The sequence below is a fragment of the Haliaeetus albicilla genome, chromosome 1 (genome assembly GCF_947461875.1).
Source record: "Haliaeetus albicilla chromosome 1, bHalAlb1.1, whole genome shotgun sequence".
NCBI lineage: Eukaryota > Metazoa > Chordata > Aves > Accipitriformes > Accipitridae > Haliaeetus > Haliaeetus albicilla.
The window spans coordinates 64,648,083-64,673,830 of record NC_091483.1 but is presented as its reverse complement, the minus strand read 5'-3'; the positions used below and the strand labels follow the sequence as shown (position 1 = coordinate 64,673,830).

The following is a 25,748-nucleotide window of genomic DNA, read 5'->3' as shown; positions in this document are numbered from 1 at the left end:
TTGAGAAGCGAGCTCTCCTCAGTGTTCTGATTTAACATAAGTGACTTTTTCTCTACAGTTGGTTAAAGAACTTTTATCTCTAATCTTCTATTGTTATCCTTCTTTAAACTTCATTTTATCCAGAAATGCTCACAGATAAGTCAAAAAAAGACTGCAGACAGATGAGTTCAGGTGCATTTTTATACCTATTATACCTAGTTGTTTTTTCTAGCAAGGTAACCGATGATGTCTATCTTCATTTCCTCACATAGGCATCACTCACAGCAGTGAAAAAGTTACAACCTGACCTTTCAGAATCTTGAAACGTTCTTTGTTTTACAGAGGTATGGCCATCCTCAGAGCTGAAAATGGGTATTAATACTTGGCTTTGGAGGTCAGTTATTAGCTTTTCCATGTTACCTCCTTGAACTCTCTTGGCTTATTTATTAATTATTCTGGGATTTTCAAAATTAGTATTTCAGCTTAGTAAATTAGTTTATTAAGTGAGAATTTGATTACATGGTCCTGTTACTTATGCACATAGGAATAGATTTTCCCAGAAGGACTAAGTGGATTAAAGTTCCTTTGCATTTCCATCACCCAAGGAGATGTACATAGTCCCACACAGCTGCTCTGCTTAAATGAGGACTGTGTTGGCTCCTGGTACTAAGCCTGAATTAATGCCTTACCATGCTGAGCAGACAGGGGTAAAGTATTCGAGATTAAATAAATAATAAAATAAATAAATAAATAAAACTTCACCTGAGTACAGGTCAACCAGTATCCCTCAAGACGTACACAGAAAGGAGCCTTGGGGCTGACTGTGGATCACATCTGGACGTGATACCTCTTGCCCCAAAAAGCAGCTTGTCTCTCAAGCTTTGATGAGACGAATCCCGCCACCTTATTCTAGTGCAAAGCCACTTAAACTGCAGCTAAAGATGTTTTTAAGCTAATCTTTCTGCCTGCAATTCAAGAAGATGCTGCCTTGTAGCTACCGATTACAGCAGCTCGGCTGAGGTGCAATAGCTGACTGTAAGACGACGCTTAGTCCTTTCCAAGGCAAAGCCAGACGGGTTAATTAAGCCGTAAGTAATGATGATGCAAGATATTCTTTAACTCGTTACTGAGACAGAGCTGGAACGCTCGCAGCCGTTTACAGTCCACCTGGCCTGGCAGGCGGCGACGAGCGAGGGACAGCAGCTACAGATGCCTTCGCAGGCCGCTGTCCCGAACCGCCCCTGCTAGGCGAGCGGTCGGACACGCGCATACGGCCGAAGCAGTCCCGCGGACTGCGGGGACGAGGACGCCCTTCCCCGCAAGGCCCGCAGAGGCGACGGGCCGAGCCAGCAGGCCGAGCCAGCAGGCCGGGCACCTTCGGATGTCTCCGACGCCGGCGCGCGCGGCCGGGTGCTGCACTCAGGCCGCGTGGCCAAAGCCCGAGGCCCGCGCGCGGGCTTTCCTCGCGCTTCCTTCCCACTTCCCTTCTAGCAGCGACACGCTATAAACGTTTATTCAGGAAACCGAAGCGGCGCGAGAGGTTTTCACCAGAGCTTTAGGCAACCGCCATCCAGCCCGAGGCGCGCGCGCGGCCCGCGGGCGGGAGGAAGCCCGCCAGGTGCCCGGGGTAAGGCGGCTGCTGACGGCACCACCGGGGCGGTCTCCCCGGCTCTGGGGACAACGTGGGGCCCTCCCGGGCTGAGCGGCGAGGGGGCCGCGGGGGGCCTGCGCCACACCGGGCAGCGGGGGGCGCGCCGTCCCGCTCACGCCGCCACCGGCGGTGCGGAACCCTTCCGTGAGGCGTCGCTTTCCAGCCGGCCGCCGCCGCCGCGCGGGACCGCTCCCGCAGTTGCCTGGTAACGCCGGTGAGCGAGGCGGGGTGCGGCGGCGAGAGCGGTCCGGTGCAGCAGCCCGCGCGCGGGCCGGGGCGTCGCGCCGCGATGCTGGACCCGGACAGCGGGCTCTCCCTCACCATAGCGCGGATCGTGCAGCGGCTGAAGGGCTCCAGCCTCCACTCCCAGCTGGAGCGACAGGCCCGGGTGAGCCCCGACCTGGCGCTGTGCCCCCAGGCCCGACTCCCTTTCCCGCTCTCCCTCGCCGGCCGTCGGCTTTGTTCCCGGCCCGGCCCGTGCGGCCTCCGCCGGGGGCCCGGGGCCTTCCCGCCTTCCCTCCCTCCTCGGCGGGGCTGCAGAGCGGTCTGGTTGTATTTATAGTTTCTCTCCTCGGGACTGAAGGATTTCGCAGTGAATATGAAGACTATGCTTTTGAAATCTCACTGCTTCAAATAGTTCCTAAAATGAATCGCTTCGTCTTTTAACCTGTAATTTGGAAAGCTTTAAATACGCCCCCCGCCCCCACCCCCGTCCTCCTCCAGAGTGCCTCTGAGAAAATGAGCGTTTGGTGAAAGGAAGTGAAAATAAATGAAAACCTCACGTGGCAGTACCTTTTTGTAGCCGGGAAAACAGTTGCTTTTTTCTGTTTAGTAGCTTATCTGGACTTGAAACCAGTTTTTCGTATTTCAGCTGAACTTCATTTAGGTTGTTTCAGATTACAATTGTGTCAATTTTCATGACCGTAATGACGTAGTAGTGGTGCTATATTGAGTATTGTGCATTACTGAAATATTTTGGGTTGGGCTTTATAAAATCTTGGGGTTTATTTATTTTTTTTCTGCAAACAGTGCTTAAAATTGTGCTGATCTTTTTTAGGACAGAATGTCCATTATTGGCCTTAGTTTTGTTGAGTTTTTAAATAAAGCATGACTTTGTTCTCTGAATGTGCCTAACGCTTTCCTTAGCAAGTGACATTACTGTGTGCCTTTTCTGTTTTTTTTGTTTTGTTTTAAAATTTGCTGATTTGATCTCTAAATGCCTTTTTAAATGTCTGTCTGCTTTGCTCCTGTGGACTGACTGCTCTCTAAATACATGAATAAGCAAATGTGCACGACTTGAAGGGGGCTGGAATTATAAGAGAGTATAGACGTTGGGTTCTGCTAAGTGTCCTGCAGAGTTCAGCATCCCAAATAGCCTGACACGAGTTGCGGAGAGTCAAGTTTAAGACCTTGTCCTCGATAAAAGCAGTGAATGGGACTCTCTTTTAACAACTCCGTTACTGATTATAATAAAACCTGTATGTACTCACCTTTGCATTCATTCTTTTGTCTCTATCTCCCATAGGCCTGATTTCACAGTCATTTGATACTTTGCATGCTTGTTTTGCAACACGAGGAAGCTTGGTGTCGTTAGGACTTGGCGGGGTGTTTAAATGCTGCTGGTGGATTGCTATTCTGTACAGCCATTTTGGTACAGGTGGACACTCTGAGGGCCTTAGCAGTGCCCTTCCATGGTGGTGTTTGATATCTGAAAGGGCAGTTAAATGCCTAAATCCCTCCCTGACTATACAGCATATCAATTTACTCAATACAACCAGAAACTCTGCATAATCAAAGCATAAAGGTAACCTATAAAATAAATAAAACACAGTGTAATGACCACAGCCAAATCTGTCATGATAGCTTTGCAGAACACTGATTTACAAATTTCTTGGAGCAGAAAAAAGCCATGTGTATATGTAGATCAGAAGATTATTCTAGTCATATGAAGTGCTAAGGGGAAAGAAAATAACGGGGCAATGAATATGCAGGTTGATTGTTAGAGTGGGTGTTTGGAGAGCTTGTAGTAGAAGATTAAATCAGAGCTGTAGTTCAGTGTAGTGATCTGAAAGATGAAAGTTTTTAGATACATCAGCTAGAGGATTTCTCAATGTAGAGAGTCATCTTTTGGAGCCTGTAGTTTAAATTAATAGGGCCAAATGTTCACCCTCTTTGTCAGGAATCTGTATGTTCTCCTTGATCTTGAATTTTTTTAATTGACCTTGCCTGCATTTATGTTCTTTCATGTACAGTGTAGACTTGTTTTATTTATAATGCGTGTATAGTCATATTATTGCTATACTATGCAGTTGCAAAGGCCCTATCAGTGAGTGCCTTATTTTTGTCTATCCTTCAGCAGCTGTACAGAATTCTGAAGGTATCTGGATTTTGCTACTCTCTGTATTAAATTAAAGCTTGATTTCCCTCCTATTACGTGGGGTATTTCTGAAGTTGCATTATCAAATATGAAATCTTTGCTATTGCTGTGCATCACACCTGAACTCCAGTTTATTGATAGGATGTGATGGGGTTTTTTTGTCTGCTGGTTAGCATTCAGTTTCTGAACAATGCTTTGTCTGCACCAGTTGCAGTATTGATCTACAGGTGGTCCCTTTTTAGGCAATTTTAAACTATTTTGGGGGATGCATACTATATTTTGAGAATTTTTTTTGAGGCAGTGCATCAGGATAAAACTTACTTATTGTTTTGGATATTTATACTAAAGTTATATTTTACCTTTACAAAGATTCCTCTTTGTCAGTGTAGAAAATGATGTTGCTGCTCCTCGTTCCTCAAAAGTACTTACCATCTCTGAAAACATGAAAGTCAGAATGGATCATAAGGTTCATTATAATATTGCCTGACATTTTTGAGAGGTCATGTAGTCTCACAAACAGTATTTTAACTATTAACAAAAACTCTGTTTTGTAAATTCATCCCTTCTTTAATGTCCAGGAAGGAGAGCTCAAAACGAACAGTTTCGTTCATGAGTTAATAGAATTTTGGGGAAAGCACAATATCCCGACATTATTTGTGAGAGGTGATAGAGTAGCCCTGTAGTTATGAACTGATCACACCAGTGCTATGCTTAGCTGTCACTGACAGCCTGAGCTAGTGTCAAGGACTGTGATACACAATCTCTTTGAAATAAGTTTGGCATGGGCATCAAACGATTTGCTGTCACAGCTTTAGCTCTGGGGATACCAAGATAATCACATTTTTGTCCTGAGGACTGAAGTAGATGTAGGGTCATATGCTTGTTAGTGGCAATTTGGAAAATAAATGTTAGGTTGATTTTGTAGGTTGAGTTTTGGTATATTGGTAATGTGCCTGCAGTTAATACAAAGAGATTAAAGCAGAAAAGAGTGTAAATATGCCTGTCATTTGCTTTGGAGCTTCTTCTGAGCATATTTTGTACTGTGTTTGAAAGGAAAGAATAACAGTTATAAAGAGCCAAAATACTAGACAGCAGCTTTTCAACAGGTAGAATTGTTGCTGGGGTTACTAGGGTATCGGAGGAGAAATCTGATCTCAGTTTCTCAGGCACAACTTTAATTGTGTGAGTTTGTAACCAAATTTGTTTGCTTTTGTCTTACTTTTTCTCTTCCCTGTCTGAATAAAATGTTTTTAAGGTAAAAATTAGAGGTGGTTAGAAAAACTGAGACACGGACATCTTCAATCACAAAATGCAGCTTGAAAACAATTTCTTTTGTGGAATCTTGCAAAAATTTTGTTTTAGGGAAAATCTTTGTCAGTGAACTGACAGTAAAAATGGAACAGTTGAGAGACATGAAAAAAGTGCTACCTTTTTAACAGATTTTCATTTGCAGACAATTCAGAAATTTTGTTTTTCTTCATGTTTGAAGGAAGCCAGGCTTTATTAATCAGTTAAGATTAACCAATCTTACTTTTTGTCCTCCGCAGACCTCTAACAGAAATCAGTCTGATTCTGAGTTCGCTGGAACCTGTAGTGGCCAGTGGCAAATAACAACTAAAGTTAAAAAAACCCCCTCAAACCAGCAAACAAAGGCCTCAGTAATTTATTCCTAAAGAGCTTTTCTAAAACAGGAGGTAAAGATAAGATGAAAGATAAAAGTTCTAAATTATGTTTTAAATTGAACAAGAAAGACTCACAATACAAGGAATCCCTCCAGGCATTTTCTGTGTAGATGTTCTCATATCTGTTTCTTGTAGTTATGTCTGTAGTGGGACAACGTGAAGGAGAACTTGGAGATAAACAGGGTAATGGCTGTCAAAGTAGGCTAGAAGTGGTAATTTGAGTGTAAGAATCAGCTCTGACACCCCCTCCCACCCCTGTCTGACAACTAAGTATTAAGTTTGGGAGTGAGAAAACATTTTAGGAGGTACCTGACGGTATGAAGAAGATGTGGAGAGGCGATGTGCTAGGATATGTCATGATCAGAGTGATTGTGCAGAGGAGAGGACTCTGCCATCACTCTTTGAGCAGGCCTGTGACAAGTGCCAGAAAGGTTTAAAGAAAATATTAATCAAAGTGAGAGGTAAGGGTCTACATGAGACTTCAAATGGGGCAAAAAAGGAGAGGAGCTTGCTTTGGGAGTGCTAGGAACATTGCAGCTGGGGTATTGCCCAACTGTGTGCTTCTAAAGGGAGTACAGGTAAACATCTTAGAATAATTTATGTGGAGTGAATGGTTTGCAAGACATCCAAGGATATTATTTTCATGACATTTTTCTCCCAACAATTAAAAAAAGAAATTGATACTGATGCCTACTTAAGTAAAAGATCAAATTAAGGAGGAGAATGTTTCTGTGAAATGTAGCATTTATTTAATAAAACTTAGAAAATAAACATAGGCTCATGAGTCATCATAGATAATTAATGATACGTTTTTGTGCACTGTATTTAACAAAGGGCTTACTGTCCTTTCCTGATAGAGCTTGTACTTTGGTTTAAATGGTTCAGCAGTAACATTTGCGGTACACTGAATTTTAAATTGAATGCAGTTTTGTGTATGTTGAACAGATTATGGAGTTCAGAAGCAGTGCAAGCTTGATTCGCAGATGTTTTTTTAGTAATGTAGATTACTAAAATGTTTTACCTTGTGTGTGTGTATTTTATTTGCAGCACTAATTTTATATTCAAATAAAACCTAGAAAATGTATTAAAATGTCACAATTATATTATTAAAAATGTATCCTGCATATCTTGCAGGAGAACATAACGTTTGAAGCTGTTTATTCCTGCATGAGGCTAATTGAAGCTCTCTGTTTCAACTGCTAGGTTATCTTTACTTGTATAAGAAAGTTCAAAATAATTTTTCCCTTAGTGTAATTACTGTAGAAATGTAGAAGGGTGGGAAAATTGTCAGTGTAGTCAGGGTTTTACACTTACTGAAATTTGTTTAGTTATGCTCAGAATGTTTCCTCTTTCTGTTACAGAAATGTATAAACCAAAACCAAAATCACTCCCTTAAATTTGTAGGATTTTAAGTGTTTAGAGGCTGTTTATGTTGAAATTGTTGTGGTCATACTTGAAGTGGTTTTTAAGAAGTTGGCTTGATTCTGATAAAATCTAGTTATGGCAGACTGGAGTATGTGAGAAAAGGTGAATATTTACTAGCTTTCATTCAATTTACTTCTGCTAAACTTGGACTATATTTGGGGTTGTGTGCATTATTGTAATTTGGGAAATAATAGCAATAAAAGCTAAAAACATTGTGCACTTGTGCAAAATCATAACGAACAGTAATAAATGCTCTGAGAGTGTACGTACTTATCTAAAACAAAAAGACTTTGAAGAGAAATTATGGTGGATAGCCTGTAAAAATATTTAGATTATATAAAGTTATTTGCAGAACTGTTTGCAGCAGGATAAAAATATGTGTTCACCTGATGCTGTTCCACATTTCAGTATAGTTGGATCACTTCTCTGCAGTGTTTATTCTTGTTGAGAAAAGAAATAGTTTAACACAGGAGTTAAGCTGGAACACTTTGTTCTGTCAAGCCTCCTCTTTGTAGTACATTGCTGGTCCTCTAGTTTTTTTCCTGTACTTCTTTTGAGTTCTGTGCCTTGATGGCTCATCTGTCCTCTTGCATGATCAATGCTGCTCTAGTCATGATGATTGAATGCCATTTCCAAATTTAGATGCAAATTTGCAAATAGATTTGTCTCTGTGTTTAGTTGTTCTGCAAATCAATTTACTGTGCCCACCAACTTTTTCCAGCTAGGACTGTGCTATCCTTTTGCTTGCTTTCAGCCAGATCAGTGTTGAGTGTCTGGATTTTCCTCTGACTTGGCATCCAAGTGCAGAAAGCGCAATACATTTAGAGTATTGCTTATGATGGTGACTGCCCAGATTCCAGCAGGATACCTTGCCAAAATCAAAGGCAAAGAAGATGTACAGAATGGATTGCTAGTAGTAGCTTAGCCACCTTTCAGAAGTTTTGGCAAAATGTTGAAAGTCCCAGAACTATCTTTTTTCTTCTGTACAGCTGAAGGACAAGAGGGTGCCAAGAAATGCTGTAATGATAGCTTGTTTTATGAAGGAATGTCTAACATCCAGTTGCTTCTTGATTTGCAAGAAGCTGACCAAGACTGTAGATGAAGATGGACACCCAATGCCTGAACCCTGGTGCCCTATCCATAAGAATATGCACAGTGCCAGTTATATGCAAAAAGAAATGGGTAGGCATTAACTTTTATTAAAAATCATTTGTTATTGCATGCTGAAATATGTTCCATTCATCCCCGTCTCCTTTCAGAACTCTGTGTTGGCCTGACTGAGCCTCTGAATAGTGTGATTTCTTCCCTGGTCTTGCTGTTACTCTTTGCCTTCACAGGTTGTTCCCCTATATTGCTCGCTCTCCTTTAACCTGTTTGTGATAGCCTCCTTATAGTACCAGATTTTATTTTTTTTTGAAAGAAAGATACTCTTTCATCAAGGTATGTGTATTGAAATTGGAGTCCGTAGCTCTGCCTGGGTGTATGCTGCCTTTTGATCATGCAGGAAATGAATTCAGTTCATTAGTACAAATCTCATCAAGGTGATTTTTTCCCAATAAACCTTAGCCAGGTATTTTTAGCAGTGTAAATCATAGTAATGCTTTTTATATAAATAAAATTTGGCAACTTATTTTTCATCCTACCACAAACTCATAGGGGATGAAAATGCAAATGAGGCTTAGGCAGTATGTTCTACCAAGAAGTTTACAACAAACAAATCCTACCTAAAATATAACCACTTAAATGTATTTTGCAACGTAGTACAATACAGAAATAAGTTAGATTAGTTAGTCCAAAGGGAAGATGAAAGCATGTGGGAGACCTGGTCTAGTAATTTTGGAACATTAGCTCTGCTAAGTCTCCTTGACTCCTCAGTTTAGTTCCCATAAACACCCATAAAAATTCCAAAGAGGTTCCATTCTGTTAAGTTACGGCAAAGCAATTCTGAAGGCATATCTTTTCACCTACCAAAATAAGTATTTTCTTCTTTGGTTATGTTACACAGAGCTAGAGTATGTTCTTCTGTGTTAGGACTGGCTGCAGCCGCTAGCTGGACCATCTGCGAGATTCTCACCTTTCAGGTGTCTAACTTCTGATTTGAAAACTGATCAGCAATCCAGTATGCAATGAGCCTGTAACAGTAACAGTTTCTGTGGCTCTGTAGGTCTGCTTAGTTAGCACTGTAGGAATGTATCAGTCATAATCCAGAAGTAAACAAAAGTAAAAGTGGAAATGGGAGGAGGCTTTGGCAATTGCATCCTGAAATGGCAAGAGTGGAGACAGAAGTGCCCCCATAATTTGGGGGGGAATTTTCATGTTTCTTATATGAATATTTGTCTCAGTAGGGCATTTTGCAGTTCAGAGAAGGAAAAGAACACAGGGAAGAGGCTAAAAGTAAAAGTTTTGATAAATTAAAGATTAGCATAGGAATATTTAGGATATATAGGAATATTTAGGATCTGTATGAATATATATTTGTAGGAAATGGCCTCAAGTTGCACCAGGTGAGGTTTAGATTGGATATGAGGAAAAATTTCTTTACTGAAAGGGTTGTCAGGCATTGGAACAGGCTGCCCAGGGAAGTGGTGGTGTCACCATCCCTGGAGGTATTCAAAAAACGCGTAGACAAGGCACTTCAGGACATGGTTTAGTGGCCATGGTGGTGTTGGGTTGATGGTTGGACTCAATCTTAAAGGTCTTTTCCAACCTAAATGAGTCTGATTCTATTTGCTGCAGCTGCAGCAGGGCTAGGAATGATGAAATAGAACTTGACTGAATAAATGGGTGTGAAGAGGTGAAGGTAACTGGTGGAGATTGATGCACTAACATAATCCTTGGAGAAAGTTTTCCCCCAAAGTCCTATCTTGCTTCCTTTTCGACTGCCACCCTGCTGCATACAAAAGTGTCACTGTTCCTTTGTTCTGCAGCTGGGCAACAGGCTCTCTTGGGAACAACAGTTTACAAGAAAGTCCTCTCTTGTATCTTTTGGCCTGACAGGGAAAATAAGAAGTCATCTGTGTGGGCTGAACTCCTTTATCCCCTTTAATGCAACACACTGTATCAATTTCCAGAATTTCCAGGAATCCACGAAAAAAAAAGGGTCATCAATATGAGTGTCAGACCTTCCTTAATGAGCCATAATTTTACAGATGTGTGAACAGCAGAGAATTAAAATCCTATTCTCCTGATTGTACTTTTGTCACTTCTTGCACTGTTTACAGTGTCAAGACAATGAATCCACTTTTTAGTAGATTGTAAAGCTTTTTTTTTTTTTCTTGGTGATTCATCATATGTCAATGAGTTGTATTTGTGAGGAGTTTTTCTGCATATCTAGAAAGGACTTTGAAGCATGTGTACCAGGCCCCACAGGTAAACAGCCCATGGACCTTGGGATTAAAATTGGTCCTATTTAACCCAGAAGACAAAGTTGAACATTTACAAAAGTGTGTGCAAAAATTTCCGAGGAACAGTAAGGCACAATCTGCCCAGTTTGACGCGTGTTACTTTATTTAAAATTCATATGGGAGAGGTACAAAACCACTGCCTTGCAGCAGAAAAAAATTAAACTCAGCCTGATGTACATCAGTCCAAAACCATTGTAGGACTTTCCATCAAAGTAGGTTCAGAAGGAATCCGTCATAAAATACTCCTTGAGGCTGTTGCTTAAAAGGGTATTTTGTGAGCTGCCCAAGAACTCCCATGAAACCTTTTTTTGTTTCCCTGCCTTTAGTGATGATCCTTTGCCAGCTTTTACCATTGTGCTGAATGGAATACGTGTTTGTCATTTGACGTGAGAGTTATGCAACTCACCACATCTTACGGTTTGTGCTTATGATCACCTTTCTTTCTCAGAAAGCATGCTTACAGTCTCTTTGCTATTGCAGTTGATAAACCAAATATAAAAGCGTTCCTTACCTGTAATGGCAAGGTGACTTAAAATAAGAACAGAAATGCTGATGCTATCAGTCTCTACATTATTGTCCATTCCTCCTTTCAACGAGGGAAAATGGAAAGATTTCCTTAAAATTCTGCATTGTGAATTCATCTAGACCAACTTTTCCAGCAAGCTGTGCAGCACAGCAAATACCCTTTTCCATGTATAAACTGTAAGGAAAATGATAGGATTGTGGAGTTTGCTGGTTGTGTGTGATGGACCTAAAGCATGCCATGCTGTCAACAGCGCTGTTAGGGCTAGCAAACTGCGCAAGCTGGTGAAAGTTTATTTTTAATAGCAGCAGAATTTACTGCAATAGAATCAGCATGTGATATGCCTACAGCATATTGCTGCGTAGCTTTTGGTAAGAGATATCTCACATTTCTAGGTAGATGATGTGGCCATATGCTTCTAGCATATGCCTTGAGCTGTCATGGCACTGGAGTAAGTTGCACATAGATCTTCTAGTGTTATTTTCAAGTTAGTAGCCAGGGTTGCTATTCTTTCCTAAACCTCTAGCTTTATCCTCTGGTGTTAATCAGCTATGGCCACACTCCATGTTTAGGAAGATATGTTTTAGAAGTCACTTCACAGAAACTCCTGAGTTTCTGATTGTTGCCCTTTTGGACCTTTGTGGTCTATTTATTTTTTCCTCTTGGTCTAGCTATAGAAGAAGAAGGAGATGCTGTAGCAGCTGCTCCTGCTGTTGCTGAAAAATCTGCAGCAACTTCTGCATGGTAGCGTCATGGTATGGTTGTACAGCTGGTTGGTGCCTAATTGTCTGTGTTGAGTGCATTTCATTACAAGAGGCTGTATATACCTGGTAGTCACAGCTGCAGTGGGGAATGTTTGGTCCGCAGTTTTTATCTGAAGTTTGAAGATGGAATTTCTTATCTGAAAGAGGTGAACTGTGGGAGCTTAAGTGAGAAGTTACGGAACATTTTCAATTTGATTCTTTCATGTACAATACAGTGAGTGGCTTCTAGTTATTTGCTTGTGTACCTTATGACAAATCCTTTAATGTGTAGAGTCTAGCATTTGTACTAAGTATGTGGGGTACTTGCTCAGAATATTAAGCATATATGTCACTGGGTACTCCCTCTCCCTTCTTCTCTCTTCTTCCCCACATACAGCTTTTAGCAGTGATGTAAAAGCAAAGGCATCGAGTGAGGAATAAGTTGGCTGATTTTTTTGGCTGCAATTACCATTATCAAGTTAGTAGGAGGCAGTTTGCTTTGTGTGTAACCTTAAGCATGTCTGTTTCTTATTTCATAACTTAAAATATGCAATTTACTTTGTTTTTAGTGCTTGCTTGATGCTTATTTATTTATTGATTTATTTATTTTTCGTATTAGGTTAGCCTACACAGACCAGAAATTAAACTGGAATCACTAAAAGAAGATATTAAGGATTTTCTGAAGACGTCAGGTGTGTAATACTTCATTGATACATTTGTGAATACTATAGATCTATGTAAGAACGTATGTGACACACATGATGAAAATAGTAGTTTGTGCAACTTGGTATCTTGTTGCTGGCAGTAGCCAGAAGCAGACATTCAGTGATTCCAGATTATTAAATGAGAGAGAAAATTAAAAGGGAAAAAGTTCTTGGGTTCCAGCAGCATTTTGAAAAACATACTATGCAGAGAAGTGATTTTATTATTTTATAAGATACTGGTAATTTTTTTTAAAGTTCTGATCTAAAGATCTAAAGAATGATACAGGTGTTCAGTCATTTCTGAAAATGGGAATTAACATTCATGGAGGTACTCTTGAAAATTTTACCCGTAGTTATTTTCCAATTTCCATTGGAAGTTGTAAGCTATGTAACTCTACCATGTGAAGATTTGATGATAAGTGATATAAGATTTATGATCACCAGGAACACTGTGTCTATTAATATTTATAGCTGTTTTAACAATATGTTGGCTTTGAAAAATATAGCATATAATTATTTAACAAAAACTCTATTGTAATCATTTGAACAGTAGATGGAAATAAGGGGTATTCAACCTTTATACAGACTTCAACTTGGAAGTTTTCCTATCTTAATTAAGTTAAGGTTTCTTCATGTCTTCCTGTCTGTCTGGTAGGTAGACATGAATTGAGATAGGACAGAAAACACCAGTGACTCTACAGCAACTTCTCGTTCATGTTCCGTTAGCATTAATTCCTAAAGTTGTCTTCTGGATATTTTTCTATTTTAACAGGTTGGGAAAAGAAGCTTCAGAATGCTGTTTATAGTGAACTCAATGTGTGAGTTTATTTAGTATTTTTATTTAATAAGTTCTACCTGCATGATTTAGTTTTGTTTCCTTTGTATATATAGGTGTATGATGTGTTACTATTATCTGCAAGATCTGTCATACCAAGGGTGCCTGCTTCATTTCTGTTTTTAAAGTGCCATTATTTCTTTTTCATCCTAGTGAGAATACTGGACTCAAGTACATTTTAAAGAATGAGTGAAACAAATATCACCACATTTTGTAGTTACTTTAATAATTTCTTTGTTGTTTTAATTCCAAAGGTACCAACAGTCATAATATAATTTTTATGTAGTTCAGGTAGTTATTGTAAATGAAATTTGATAATTTTCAGATATTTGTGTCAGCATTGCACATATTTGTTGTATTAATTATTTAAAAAATCTTTAAGGTATTAGATCTCTAGATTTACCAGATCAGTGCTTATCATGCTTGGGATATGGTCATAAACACACTGAAATTAATGAAATTCCCCTTTTATTATTGTTCAGCATATATTGTATTCAACTTCTGGGAAGCGTAAGTTGCCTTTACGTTCTGGAGAAGTGGAAAGGTGAATTTGATAACAGATATACCCCTAAATGCAACTACCTAATAAGAATTGTGAATGCAAATCTGTTTGTGCTAATTTAAATAAGCTTATTAGAGTTACCAGCTTTGAACAATGTGTCTTAGTAGTACGAGGGACTCGATTCAGCAAAATACTTGTAAATGTATCTGTTAGTAAGGATTCATCTTCATCGTATCTTTCAAGAGAAAAATATTTACCTTTTGGACTAATGCATATGCTTTCTTCCGAGTTCACGGAAATAAGCTGCAAACAATAACGAGATTAGCCCTGGAAGATTGAAATTAACTAAGAATACCATGATTTCATGAGCATTGTGGTAAAGCCAAGAAACAGCACTGCTGAAATCTGTTAGTATTCATTCCATTTTACGCATAGGCACAGAGCTGTCCAAAACAAATTAGCGGCAAGTAAAAGAATGACCTTACCAGTTAAAAATGGGAAGAAATCTGGGGAGGGTTTCCCAAAATCATATGATAGGAACTGATTGAATACATTTAAACAAATAAAAATTCAGGCTAACTGTAAGAGGAGCTTTGTGTAAATTTTGTTTCCTGAAAGACATTTCAGACAGTTAAAATTAAGCTGGATAAAATGTTTGGCAATAACAAATTGGAGATAATCTGCATTACTGGAAGATAAATTAGTGTTGTGTTTTGTTTTGGTTTTATTTTTGTTCCAGCTTTTATATTTTGGCATAATGCAGTTTATGAATGGATATTCAACTTTGTTTATGTCAACACCACAAAATTCTAATTGCTTTGGACATGTACATGTTCACTATTGATTTTTAAAAGGAAATCCTCCAAAAAATATATTGTCTCTTGAAAAAATATAATATCCTGGATAGTAAAAGTTCCAGGGGTTCATAAAGATGACATGAAGTGAAGAGGATCCACTTTTAAAATACCTGATTTGTTCATAGAATTATTTGATTTTATTTTACAAATATGTGAAATTATGAGGAAGTATTGTTTTTAATTTAAGAAGAACTCATGTTGAAATGTAATTAATACTTACATAACTTTATATTGTTTGTGTCCATAGGAAAGAATGAGGAAGAAATACTTCTAAAAATATTTATTTTTAGTTTTGATCAACATACACAGTGGTTTTAGTACTGCTCTCATGAAAGAAGTTATGTTTAGGTTTACAAATACAGGATTAATTAAACAAAATAAAAATCTGAACATTTAAAATGTACTATACTTTCTTTAAGGTTTCCTTCGCCCTGTCATCCTGCAGCACCACCTGAGCACATGAAAGAACCGTTAGCTTACATGAGGAAAGCACAGGTTGGTTGTTATCAATGTTACCGTTCATATCAGACCTTTGATTAGACTATTTGAGATTTACTCTGTTGTTACTGTACGATTTCTAGTTTTTATACCTTAGGAAAAACACAAATTTATAATTGCATTGAAGTTAATAATAGTGTTGTATATGTGACATTTTACATACACAGAAAAAACGCTCAAGTAATTCTGCATGAAAGAAGTAGGATATAGTGGCAGGTAAGTGAATATTGTAGAATAGAGACAATGTCAAATATGTCAAGGAGGAGAATTTGATTTTGTTGGGAAGAAGTATAGCTATAGGTCATTTCACTTAGGGTTACAAAAATATTGTTTTTAAGAGACATAGGCAGGCAGTTTCACAATGAAAGACAACAGGCTGCAGAGACAGTGAGGTCTTCGGAAGGAAGAGATATATTTAATACTTAGAAATGTGAAAGGAAGATGAAAAGTATAGAGCTAAGAAGCTTAAGGCATATTGAAGGAGAATAAGAGTAACTGGACTATAAAACATTAAATGAGGATTTTTGGTGTCAGGAGAAAAAATATTTTTGCTTCATTGGTTTTATTTTTTGTCCAATATATGCCATTTGAAATAAATAAAAAAATCCACATAAAAGTGTAAAAAAAAAAAAAAAGGCTTCAAGAATATGATCTAACAAAAATATCTGAAATAAGGATAAAATTGTGTTTAACTCAGCTGTGCCTAGAAATATATTGCAGTGTTCTTTTACAAGTTATTCAATAAATTGTGTTACTTTTTCAATCATATTGTTGCTTATTGCAGTAAGTCTTATCTTGCTGTCCTGGATTTCAGTCTTTAGCATTTGGAGACAAAGATTGTATTAAACGATTTTTCTTCTGTGGTGTGAAATGTAATGCCACAATTTACTGCCTGAAAATAATCAGTCTTATCAGTTTCCTTATGGGAAAACCACAGAGGTGTGTCTATGTATATGTTTGTCTAAACCAGTTTCATTGGTTATTATTTTATAAAAGTGTATACAATACTTACAGTAACCGATATTTTTAGCTCTATGTGAAAGCAACTGTTTTTCTAATAGTTTAGGAATGAGTAGGAGAAGTCCTATCTTTACTAGTTTCAGAATTTCATAGCCCTATTTCAAAGGGTATTATGCATCCATATCCTCTGGGGTGGGTTAACCCTGGTAGGCAGCTCAGCCATTTGCTCACTTGCCCCCAGCAGAATGGGGGAGAGGATCGGAAGGGCAAAAGTGAGAAAACTTGTGATAAAGACAGGTAAAGACAGTTTAGCAGGTAAAGCAACAGCTACGCGTGCCAGCAAAGCAAAACGAGGAATTCATTCACAACTTCCCATCAGCAGGCAGATGTTCAGCCATCTCCAGGAAAGCAGGGCTCCATGACGTGTAATGGTTACTTGGGCAGATAAACACCGTAACTCTGAACGTCCCCCCCCTTCCTCCTTCTTTCTCCCATCTTTTTTATTCAGAGCATGATGTCATATGGCCTGGAATATCCCTTTGCTTAGTTGGGGTCACCTGTCCTGGCTCTGTCCTCTCCCAACTTCTTGTGCAGCCCCAGCCTTCTTGCTGATGGGGAAGCGTGAGAAACAGAAAAGGCCTCAAAGCTATGTATGCACTTTTCAGCAATAGTTAAAACATTGGTGTGTTATCAACACTGTTTTGGTCACAAATCCAAAACACAGCACCATACCAGATACTGTGAAGAAAATTAACTCTATCCCAGCCAAAACCAGTAGATCCTCTTTAAAATCCTTTCTTGAAATACAACTCTTCAATAAAGACATATGAATGCTTTTCATAGAGAAATACTGATAAATGGTGATAGTTGTGAAATAGTAATCAATACACAGTTAGGGCATTAACATGTTTTCTGAAGCCACTAAGGTACGTGTGAGCGTTTGATTTTCAAGATGCACACACATTTATCACTGTAGGTAATAGGTCTGTAAGAAAACAATTATGATCAGAGCAGTTGAATCACAACTAGGTTTTGTTTTGTTACTCTTTTTGAATAAAGAGCAATAAACAATGTAAAAAGCTTACAGAGTCAGTGTTTCCGTGATTTTGGTTGGTTGTTCAAAATATTTGGAAATAGCTAAAATGCAAATGCACAGGTTGCTAATACCATTTGGGAGTGAGCTAATAGTGGAAACTTACCAATTTACTTCCATTAGGTATCGAAAATCTAATTAATGTTTTGAAGGTAGAAGACTGGTTTTGTTTTATTTGTAGTTAGATTTTTTTTTTCACCTTATTTGTCTTCTAGCATCACAACAGTTGGAAAAGAATATTTTGAAGCTATCAACAAAATTTGTCCTAGTAGAAAAATGTTTTCCATATACATAATATTCGATTTTTATTATGCACAGGCACTGTTTAAGATGCTGTTCCAATGTTATGAGCTCATTGACTTTTGTTTTTTATCCTTTTCTATCTTAATTAATTTTGTTCTACTTCAGAATTCTGGAAAGAAGGGTAATAGTGTCTGAAAACCATCTTACTTTGGTATCAGTTATTGGAATGACTTTGAATCAGTAATTAAAATTATGTTAGTATTTTTCTAGACTAGATATTAAATGTTAATAATTAACCCTTTTTCTCCTCAAATTGGTTCTATTTTCTCATTCTTAGGTAGTAGAATGAAGTTTTTGTACAGTATTCTCTTCACTACCTCAAAAGAAAAACAGCTTTCTAGGAAAGGATAGAGCATTAATGGCAATGAGTAGTAATGCTGTAAGTCATTCATGTAGTTGTGGTATTGTCCAGTGTAGAAAAAGTACTGCCATTAATATTTGAATATTAATGTGACATACTGTCTATTTTCTACTTGTGTCTGCTGGAGAGCTGTTCCTGTGATTGTGTTGAGATAGATAACTGGGTACAGCTGCTTTAGCCTGTCATTGCTTAGGTCTTTCCTAGATAGAGAAATATTAGGTCATTTTTGTTTGTTTGTTTCCTGAAAAATGTCAGATATAATATTTAGAACCTTTCTTTAAAACATCAGGTTATTTCACATCTGGTGTTTTCTGAGCTATTTGGTCTGGTTACAGTTTTGGGGAGACAGCTCACCTCTTCCCACCTTGTTAAACAGCAGAATTATTACTTAAAACTTATGCATCTGAATGTAGGCAAAGTATTAGCACTAGGTTCTAGGATTAAAAATGTGAACTTTGCTAATTTTCTTTACATGCCCAGCAGAGGCTAGTGTGAGTTGAAACATTCCCTTATCATTAAACTGCTCTATTGACTATTTTCTTATCTACATTTTGATGAGGTGAAATGATTGAAGACCTCTCTGACCGTTTGTTTCAATTCCGGAGTTCACTGGGAAAGCCTTTGCTAGATTTAGGACAACTCTGCTGCAAACAGCAATGAAGAAATGAAATGAAAAACATAAAAATAAGAACTGAAAGAGCTAAAGAGAAGCATAAGAAGCTGAGTCCAAAGAAATGTTAGGAATTGTGTCCACAGTCTGATAGCAACCACGAAGCTGTCTTTTAATTGTCATATGTAGATTTTAGAAAGTTCACAAGACAAACACGCTATATCTCAACAGGAACTCTTATCATAATAGTCCCATAATATGCAATTCATAAATTTGCACTGTTATGTTTTAATCCATACAGGTCCTTTTTCCTGGTTTTAGCTGTAAGCTAGGAGCTTGTTGTTTCAGGGTTTTGAGAGAAATGTTGAACAAGTAAACTTAAGGAGGAGATAGGTTGATAAAATATGATGCCCCAGCGTCCAGCTACGAAGATAAGGAGCACGAAAACAGGAAAGGAGAAGCCAGTTCTGTATTGGAGTATGTCGTGGTTTAACCCCAGCCAGCAACTAAGCACCACGCAGCCACTCACTCACTTCCCCCCCATCCAGTGGGATGGGGGAGAAAATCAGGAAAAGAAGTAAAACTCCTGGGTTGAGATAAGAACAGTTTAATAGAACAGAAAAGAAGAAACTAATAATGATAATGATAACACTAATAAAATGACAGCAATAGTAATAAAAGGATTGGAATGTACAAATGATGCGCAGGGCAATTGCTCACCACCCACTGACCAACACCCAGCCAGTCCCCGAGCGGCGATTCCCCGCCCCCACTTCCCCGTTCCTATACTAGATGTGACATCCCATGGTATGGAATACACCGTTGGCCAGTTTGGGTCAGGTGCCCTGGCTGGGCATGAGAAGCTGAAAAATCCTTGACTATAGTCTAAACACTACTGAGCAACAACTGAAAACATCAGTGTTATCAACATTCTTCACATACTGAACTCAAAACATAGCACTGTACCAGCTACTAGGAAGGCAGTTAACTCTATCCCAGCTGAAACCAGGACAGAGTAGGTCTGCTTGGCTCCAGCAGCTGCTTTCCACAACTGGAGTGGGAAAAGTTCCTGCTTTCCAGAGCGAAGCAGTGTTCAGTTAACTAGCTATCTTCAAAGGAAGCTGAATACTCTACTGGCTCTGGAGAACCCATGTTGTTTGAGTTAGTAATACTTATTTTTGCTTGATCTTCTTTAAAGTTTTGTTCCATGACTTCTAAATTTGTCTCCAATGAAAAAAATGATAGGTTTATCTGAAATTTGTGCAAACGTAACTCTGGGTGACCTTCTGCAATGCAGTATGCCTTCCTGAAGGTAGGGTAGCTTTTAAAACTAGGGTAGTGGATTGCATTCACAAAAATGGGAATTCTGATGTACTACTTCAGGAAATCGTAAGGGTAATTCAGTGTGTTCTACTTGAGTAGCACCAGCTGGTTATCTAAAAATACAGGGACCCGAAAAGATAAATTGTTCTCTAGTGGACTGCACTTCAGAGTTCTGGGAAAACAGAAGACTGTCTGTGTTTTAACCTGTTTGTCCCTTGCTTCATTAGAGTCTTTACCTCCATGCTTCTAGCCAAATCTGTGAAGATCGTACTGAAGTGGAGCTTTGCTAAAGCAAATCCTTTCCTCCCAGTACCTAAATTTTCCTGTGTTACTCTTTGCTTATTTTCAGGTCTTGCATTTTGAAGAAAGTCAATACATAAACAACAGACTTGATTAGAAAATTACGTTGAAGTACCTGCTATATTTGCTGTTGATATTCTGGTAGGTTTTTAGGCTAGCTAAGGTCAGATTCCCCGTGTTGTACATGCTATACAGACACACAATCAAAAAAAAGCATTCTGACCTGTAGGTTTACAGTTACGAGCTAGAGCCCTCCCCAGTCCTATTTAAAATATGAGTAACATTACAGTTGATTTCAATAGGAGCACGGGTACAAGGAACTTTCTAAAGTATAATAGAGATTTTCCTATCTGTGTCCTAATTTCTCCCAGAAGAGTTAAATAATCCCTAAAGGACAAAAACCAGCTAAATTATTAATTTTCTTTCTTGAAAGAGACTGGTGAACTCTAAAAAAATTAAAATGACAGTACTACATATTCTAATGCTTTGACTGCTGAAGATCTGCTTAAGACCTCCTGGTTTCTAAATGTCTTTGAGAAAATAGACTTGAGTGGTTGAACAGTTGATAAAGAAAAATGGTGTTTTCTTTGAAAAGTATTGAAGTCAAAAGAAATTTGATAACATTTTTATTATTCCTGAAAGAATTTCTGTTTCTTGTTACAGAAGTTGGAGTAGGGGATATTCAGATCTCTTTTAGATCATGTATTGATTTGGTTTCTTTAGTCCTAAATTAAGTTATGCCTCTTATCAGAGGCCAAATGAAAAGTTCATGAGAATCAGAATGAGAGCAGTACCAACACAGTTTCTATATTTCTCTTCTTTTTGAAATTTACAGGTTTTGATTAGAGAAAATGTACCAAATGAAATCTGTGTCCAGACACCTTGAATTCTATCTGCAGAGTAGGTCTTATTAGGTACACTCTGAAAGAATCACATTTCTGTCTAGTCTTCTAGAAGAAAGAATTTTAGGATTCATTATTGTGGAAAAAACTAACTAATCCTGGCTAGTTTATGCAGTTGTGACATATTTCTGTTTAGTTTATTTGTTCTCCACCAAGTTTCATTTAACTACAGTGAAAGTTTATAAATGACTTTGCTACAGGATGATAAGATAAATCTGATTTGTAATAGACATGTTTGAAATTGTTTGCAAATTGCAGTACTGCCTTCCTCAGTCTCAACTATTTTACTGAAAGTTATCGTTATAACTATAGCAATCCCAGCAATGTATTTTCTTTGTGTTAAATTTCTTTATAAAATTAGAGGAATCATCTTGGAAAATTTATTGTTCCCATCAATTAAGTGACTTTATGAATTCTGCCTCTGGCTTTTATTTCAGTTGAGGACACTGCATTCTGTTTCTGCTCACTGCAGGTAACTCTGCTGTCCTGGGCAGAGGGGAGGGTGTCTTGCTTGGAGAGGCTGTGTAACCCTCACTTTTTTTTGACTTGGTTGCTTTTATTTGAACATCTTTTACCTGGCAGAGCCTTGAAGGCTGAATTATGGCACAGTTTATGAGCATCCAGGAGTGATTTATTACTAACTTGTTGCATCCCCAAGGCAATAAGCAGGTTAGTGTCTGCTCTGGCAGTTGTCAGTCACACCAGGAGAATCGACCTCTGTCACTCCTTGGAATGCACTGGGTTTTGGTCTTGCAAAGTTGCCATCTTCCTCCTCTGTGCCTCTTTTGTATCTTTTATATCTTGGACCGTATCCGTGCTTACCTCCCCGCCCCCACCTCGCCCTTAATTTTGATCTTGATGATTTCACTTTGTTTTTTAAACTGCTGCTAACACCTCTGTATTCTCTATTTGTTTCCACTTTTCTGATTATCCTATATGGCTTAGTAGTCTTTGTGCTCTCTCATTTCGCATTTCTTCCAGCAAGAAAACCACACTTCTTAGCAAAATAGGGTACTGTAAATGCCCTACACCAGCCCTCCGTGAGAGAATAACCAGTTTGTGGCATGGTGTTCTGTAACTGCAGCATTTGGAAAGCATTTGAATATGATAATACAGTTACATAAAAATATTATACAGAATATTATAAAAAATACTGCATTTTGGAAAACATTCCTTACAGTCAAATATCAGATCTGTTTTGTTTATGCAAGAGAAGGTAAAGTGATGACTTGATTGTGAGAAGAAATTTTTGGTGAAAGATAGCTATTTTGTTTGATGGAAAAAGTCATGAGAGGATCTTGTAAATGGAAGCTAAAATGAAGCAATTATAGGCAAGATATAATTTTTATTTTTTTAACAGAACATTTGAACATCTGCCCTTCCCTTCATTTGCTTCCTGTCTAATAAACTGCAGCCTCTTTTGGACAGAACTTTTAAGTTTGAGGAACATGTGGTTAGACAGCAACTAACTGTTGTAGAATTTGTGTCTAGAGCAAATTACAAATAATAAATAGAGCTAAATGACATTAAGAGGAGTCTTTGCATTCATTTGATCGAGGCCTGACTCATTATCCACAGAAAACTAAATTAAATATAAAACCCACCAGTGCTGCTGTAATCACGGAAGCAAAATCCTAAGTCAGTTGACAAGGAAGTCAATACTAGTTGGCATTAACTTCCTCTGAATTATCTGCGGATTAGGCACCGTATGGTAAGTTTGAAGTCTATAGCAATAGTTGGAAGAATCTGATTGCTCTTTAAGCTGTCCGCTTGCTACTGAGGTATTGTCTACTTCTATTCTCTTTGATTAGAGAACTATTTCCTGAGCATTATTTTAGAAGAACTATTTTTTTGAGCATTACAGAATACCAAACTTCTAACTTTTTTAACTTCTGGAAACATCGAAGGTACCTTTTGTAGTGTGCATTCTCTTCAGGTCACAAAGTGGAGAAGGCATTCATTGTACACAGTTGTTTGCCCTGCTTATATGCGTTTGAGGAAGCTTGATCATTAGGCATATGTCAAAAATCAGAAATTGTGAAGTACATGATTTTTGGAGATCTGAAATATGAACAACTCATTTTTCTGGTTCTTTATTGTGATGTAAATGATTAAATGTTTGCTCTGTTGTTTCCATTTAAACAAGCATGTAAATATTCCCTTGACATTTTTGCAGATGTCAGTCAGTGACTCTTGCTATCCTTTCTTATATATGACTTTAAAAAGCTGCTTGTTATTTCATGATAGATGCAATTAGAGGAAAAAGAAATTCCATATAATTCAATTTTTTAAATGTGTGTTTTAGGGAAGCTGGGAGAAACGAATTCTGAAAAGTCTAAACAGCATGTGCACAGAACTCAGTATCCCACTAGCACAGAAGGTAATGTATGATTAACATTCTGTTGCCAAACTGACATTTTTTGGAAAATAAGCCTCATCTTGCGCACTTGTAATGTAATGTTCATTTTACATGTGGTTATCAAGAGCTGCAATGCCGGTATCCAAGTAATTTTAATACAGAATAATTTTCAGGGATAGTGGCAACGTATGCATCAGCTCAACTTGGGAGAAGATGAAGTCTATAGGTAGATCTTCCTCTTTGCTGTTGCGGTAATTATCCTCTTGAGGGAGCAGCATGTTGCAAAGCTAATTGCTGTGTTCATTGCTCTTAATAGAGCATTTTTGTGTGCAGACTCAGCTGTGTAACTTCCAGCTGCATAGCCTGTATGTGATATAGATACACTTTGTGTGCTGGAGGAAGCTATAGTTGAACTGGTACTTTAGGAGAGATACTGGTACATTGCTAATTTTGTTTGTCATTCATTCTGCTCTGTTTTGGTTTGCTTTTTATTAATTTAGAGCTTTAATTTTAAAGATCATGGAACTGTGGAATAATGTTAGAATGTTTTGTTCTTTATCTTTCTCCTGTTGTATATCTATGATGGGTAGCAGAACCTCTATGGTTCATCATTTGAGATAAAGGATGCAGCTGTGCTTGCTTTTCATGACTGTGCCGGGGACATGAATTTGATGACAAAGTCCAACAGCTCTATGGAATAAGCAGTAAATCTTCAGTAATATGAAGCTGACTACTAAATAGCCTAAAATTCATTAGTAAACACATGAAACTATTTAATGGGCTTCTTTTTTCCTTGAACTGGAACTTGGACTTTCTACAGTAGAATATACCTTCAGGCTGGGAATAATTTATAAGCAAAATAAGTTTGTGTTGCTAGTGCAATCTATTTTTTTAAAGTGTTACATTAATTTATGTATTTAATACAGACATGTTTTTACTCATTCTGTTAAAAAAAGAAGAGTTACTTTCTTGTGCCTTTCAGAGGCCTGTAAGTGAACAGAAAGAACTGCTTAATAAATGGAATGAAATGGGAACTGATGAGCCAGGTAAGGTCAACTAAATTTATGTGCAATAAATTTTTGTACATAGCAAAATAGCATGTACATCTTATTTGTCAGTCAAAGGTTAGTGTAATCACTTCAAGGTAAACTGATTTCAGTCTTTTTTCTCATTGGTAATGTGTCATTATGCATAAATAAATATTCATTTCATTGTTATTTTATTTCAAATTATTGTACTAACTTTGAGTCATCAGTGAGAGGTTAAGGTATAATACTCCTCATTCCAGTGCTTTAGAGATTTATACAACTAGGGCATAGCTCCTCTTAGTGTAAGCTCAGGCTAATAGAAAGAAAATGTTCAGAACTATGGATAATTACGCTCAGACATTTTATTAACAAAAGGCAAAAATAACACTTGCACAGAATAGTCAGTCATATTATCCTTTGGGAGAGCAAGCTAACTACCTTGTTAGTTCATATCCTGGTTCCTTAAAAGAAATGGTTTTGCAAAGGTAGTAGTTCGTATTGCAGTATCACCTCTGTGATGGCAAATACTTTTCATGCATTGTTATGACTAGTCCCTATTTTTTATTTGACAGCAGTACGTTTACTTCAACAATGCATGCTGTTAAAAAAAGAAACCCAACCTCTTTTGAGTATCATTTCTCTCCCATGTCTAAGAATGGTTCAATCTAAAGACTTACGTGGAATTAGTAAAAACTTCCTGTTCACCTGCTTGGGGTTTACAAAACTAAGGCACTAATACTAGCATAATCTTGGAGAATGTGTGGTGGTTGTAGTCATGATATCTGTGATAATTTTATTTTAATCTTTGCTTTAATATGTTATTTTGCTAGATTGTGTTACAGGTATGGGAAAATTGCATGTTTTTTTCATCTCTTGGTTTTAACATAGCATCATTGAAATCTTATTTCAGACCTAAGTCTCTTCCGGCCTGTTTATGCACCTAAAGATTTTCTTGAGGTAAGCATTTATGAAATGATGACTCAGCCATTGACTTGCATCCATTATAGTCTTTTATGTGAAGGGAAAAATAATTATTAAATGTGTTGCAAACAATTTGTCTTTTATAGCAAATGAAATTTGGCATGTTTTTTACAACTCCATGTTTTGTTTACAAAACAAAATGCTATTGTCTCTTTTTTTTAACCGCCGTTTTAAATTGTACTTGTGATAACCTTCTCTTTCTCCAAAGAACAGTTTGGAGCTAACTTTTTTCCTCTGAGAGCAATTCTCCAACTGATTTCATAAATCATTTTACATCTTTAAATTGCAATATGTTAAGCTGATAAATTACAATATGTGAAGCTGATAGACTGTTTGGTGGTAGATAGT

General features: G+C 37.8%; 1 protein-coding gene across 1 annotated transcript in view; it reads left to right on the top strand.

Annotated features, from left to right (window-relative positions):
- The first annotated feature begins 1,784 nt into the window (after nucleotides 1–1,784).
- The window catches only part of TBC1D19 (TBC1 domain family member 19), a 53,168-nt gene continuing 29,204 nt past the window's right edge, over nucleotides 1,785–25,748 (top strand). Inside the window, exons 1-7 of the mRNA XM_069792269.1 lie at nucleotides 1,785–2,018; nucleotides 12,404–12,476; nucleotides 13,261–13,306; nucleotides 15,102–15,177; nucleotides 23,338–23,412; nucleotides 24,374–24,437; nucleotides 25,330–25,376. Coding sequence (XP_069648370.1) covers nucleotides 1,920–2,018; nucleotides 12,404–12,476; nucleotides 13,261–13,306; nucleotides 15,102–15,177; nucleotides 23,338–23,412; nucleotides 24,374–24,437; nucleotides 25,330–25,376 — 480 coding nt within the window. The 5' untranslated portion in view covers nucleotides 1,785–1,919. The remainder of the gene's footprint in view (nucleotides 2,019–12,403; nucleotides 12,477–13,260; nucleotides 13,307–15,101; nucleotides 15,178–23,337; nucleotides 23,413–24,373; nucleotides 24,438–25,329; nucleotides 25,377–25,748) is intronic.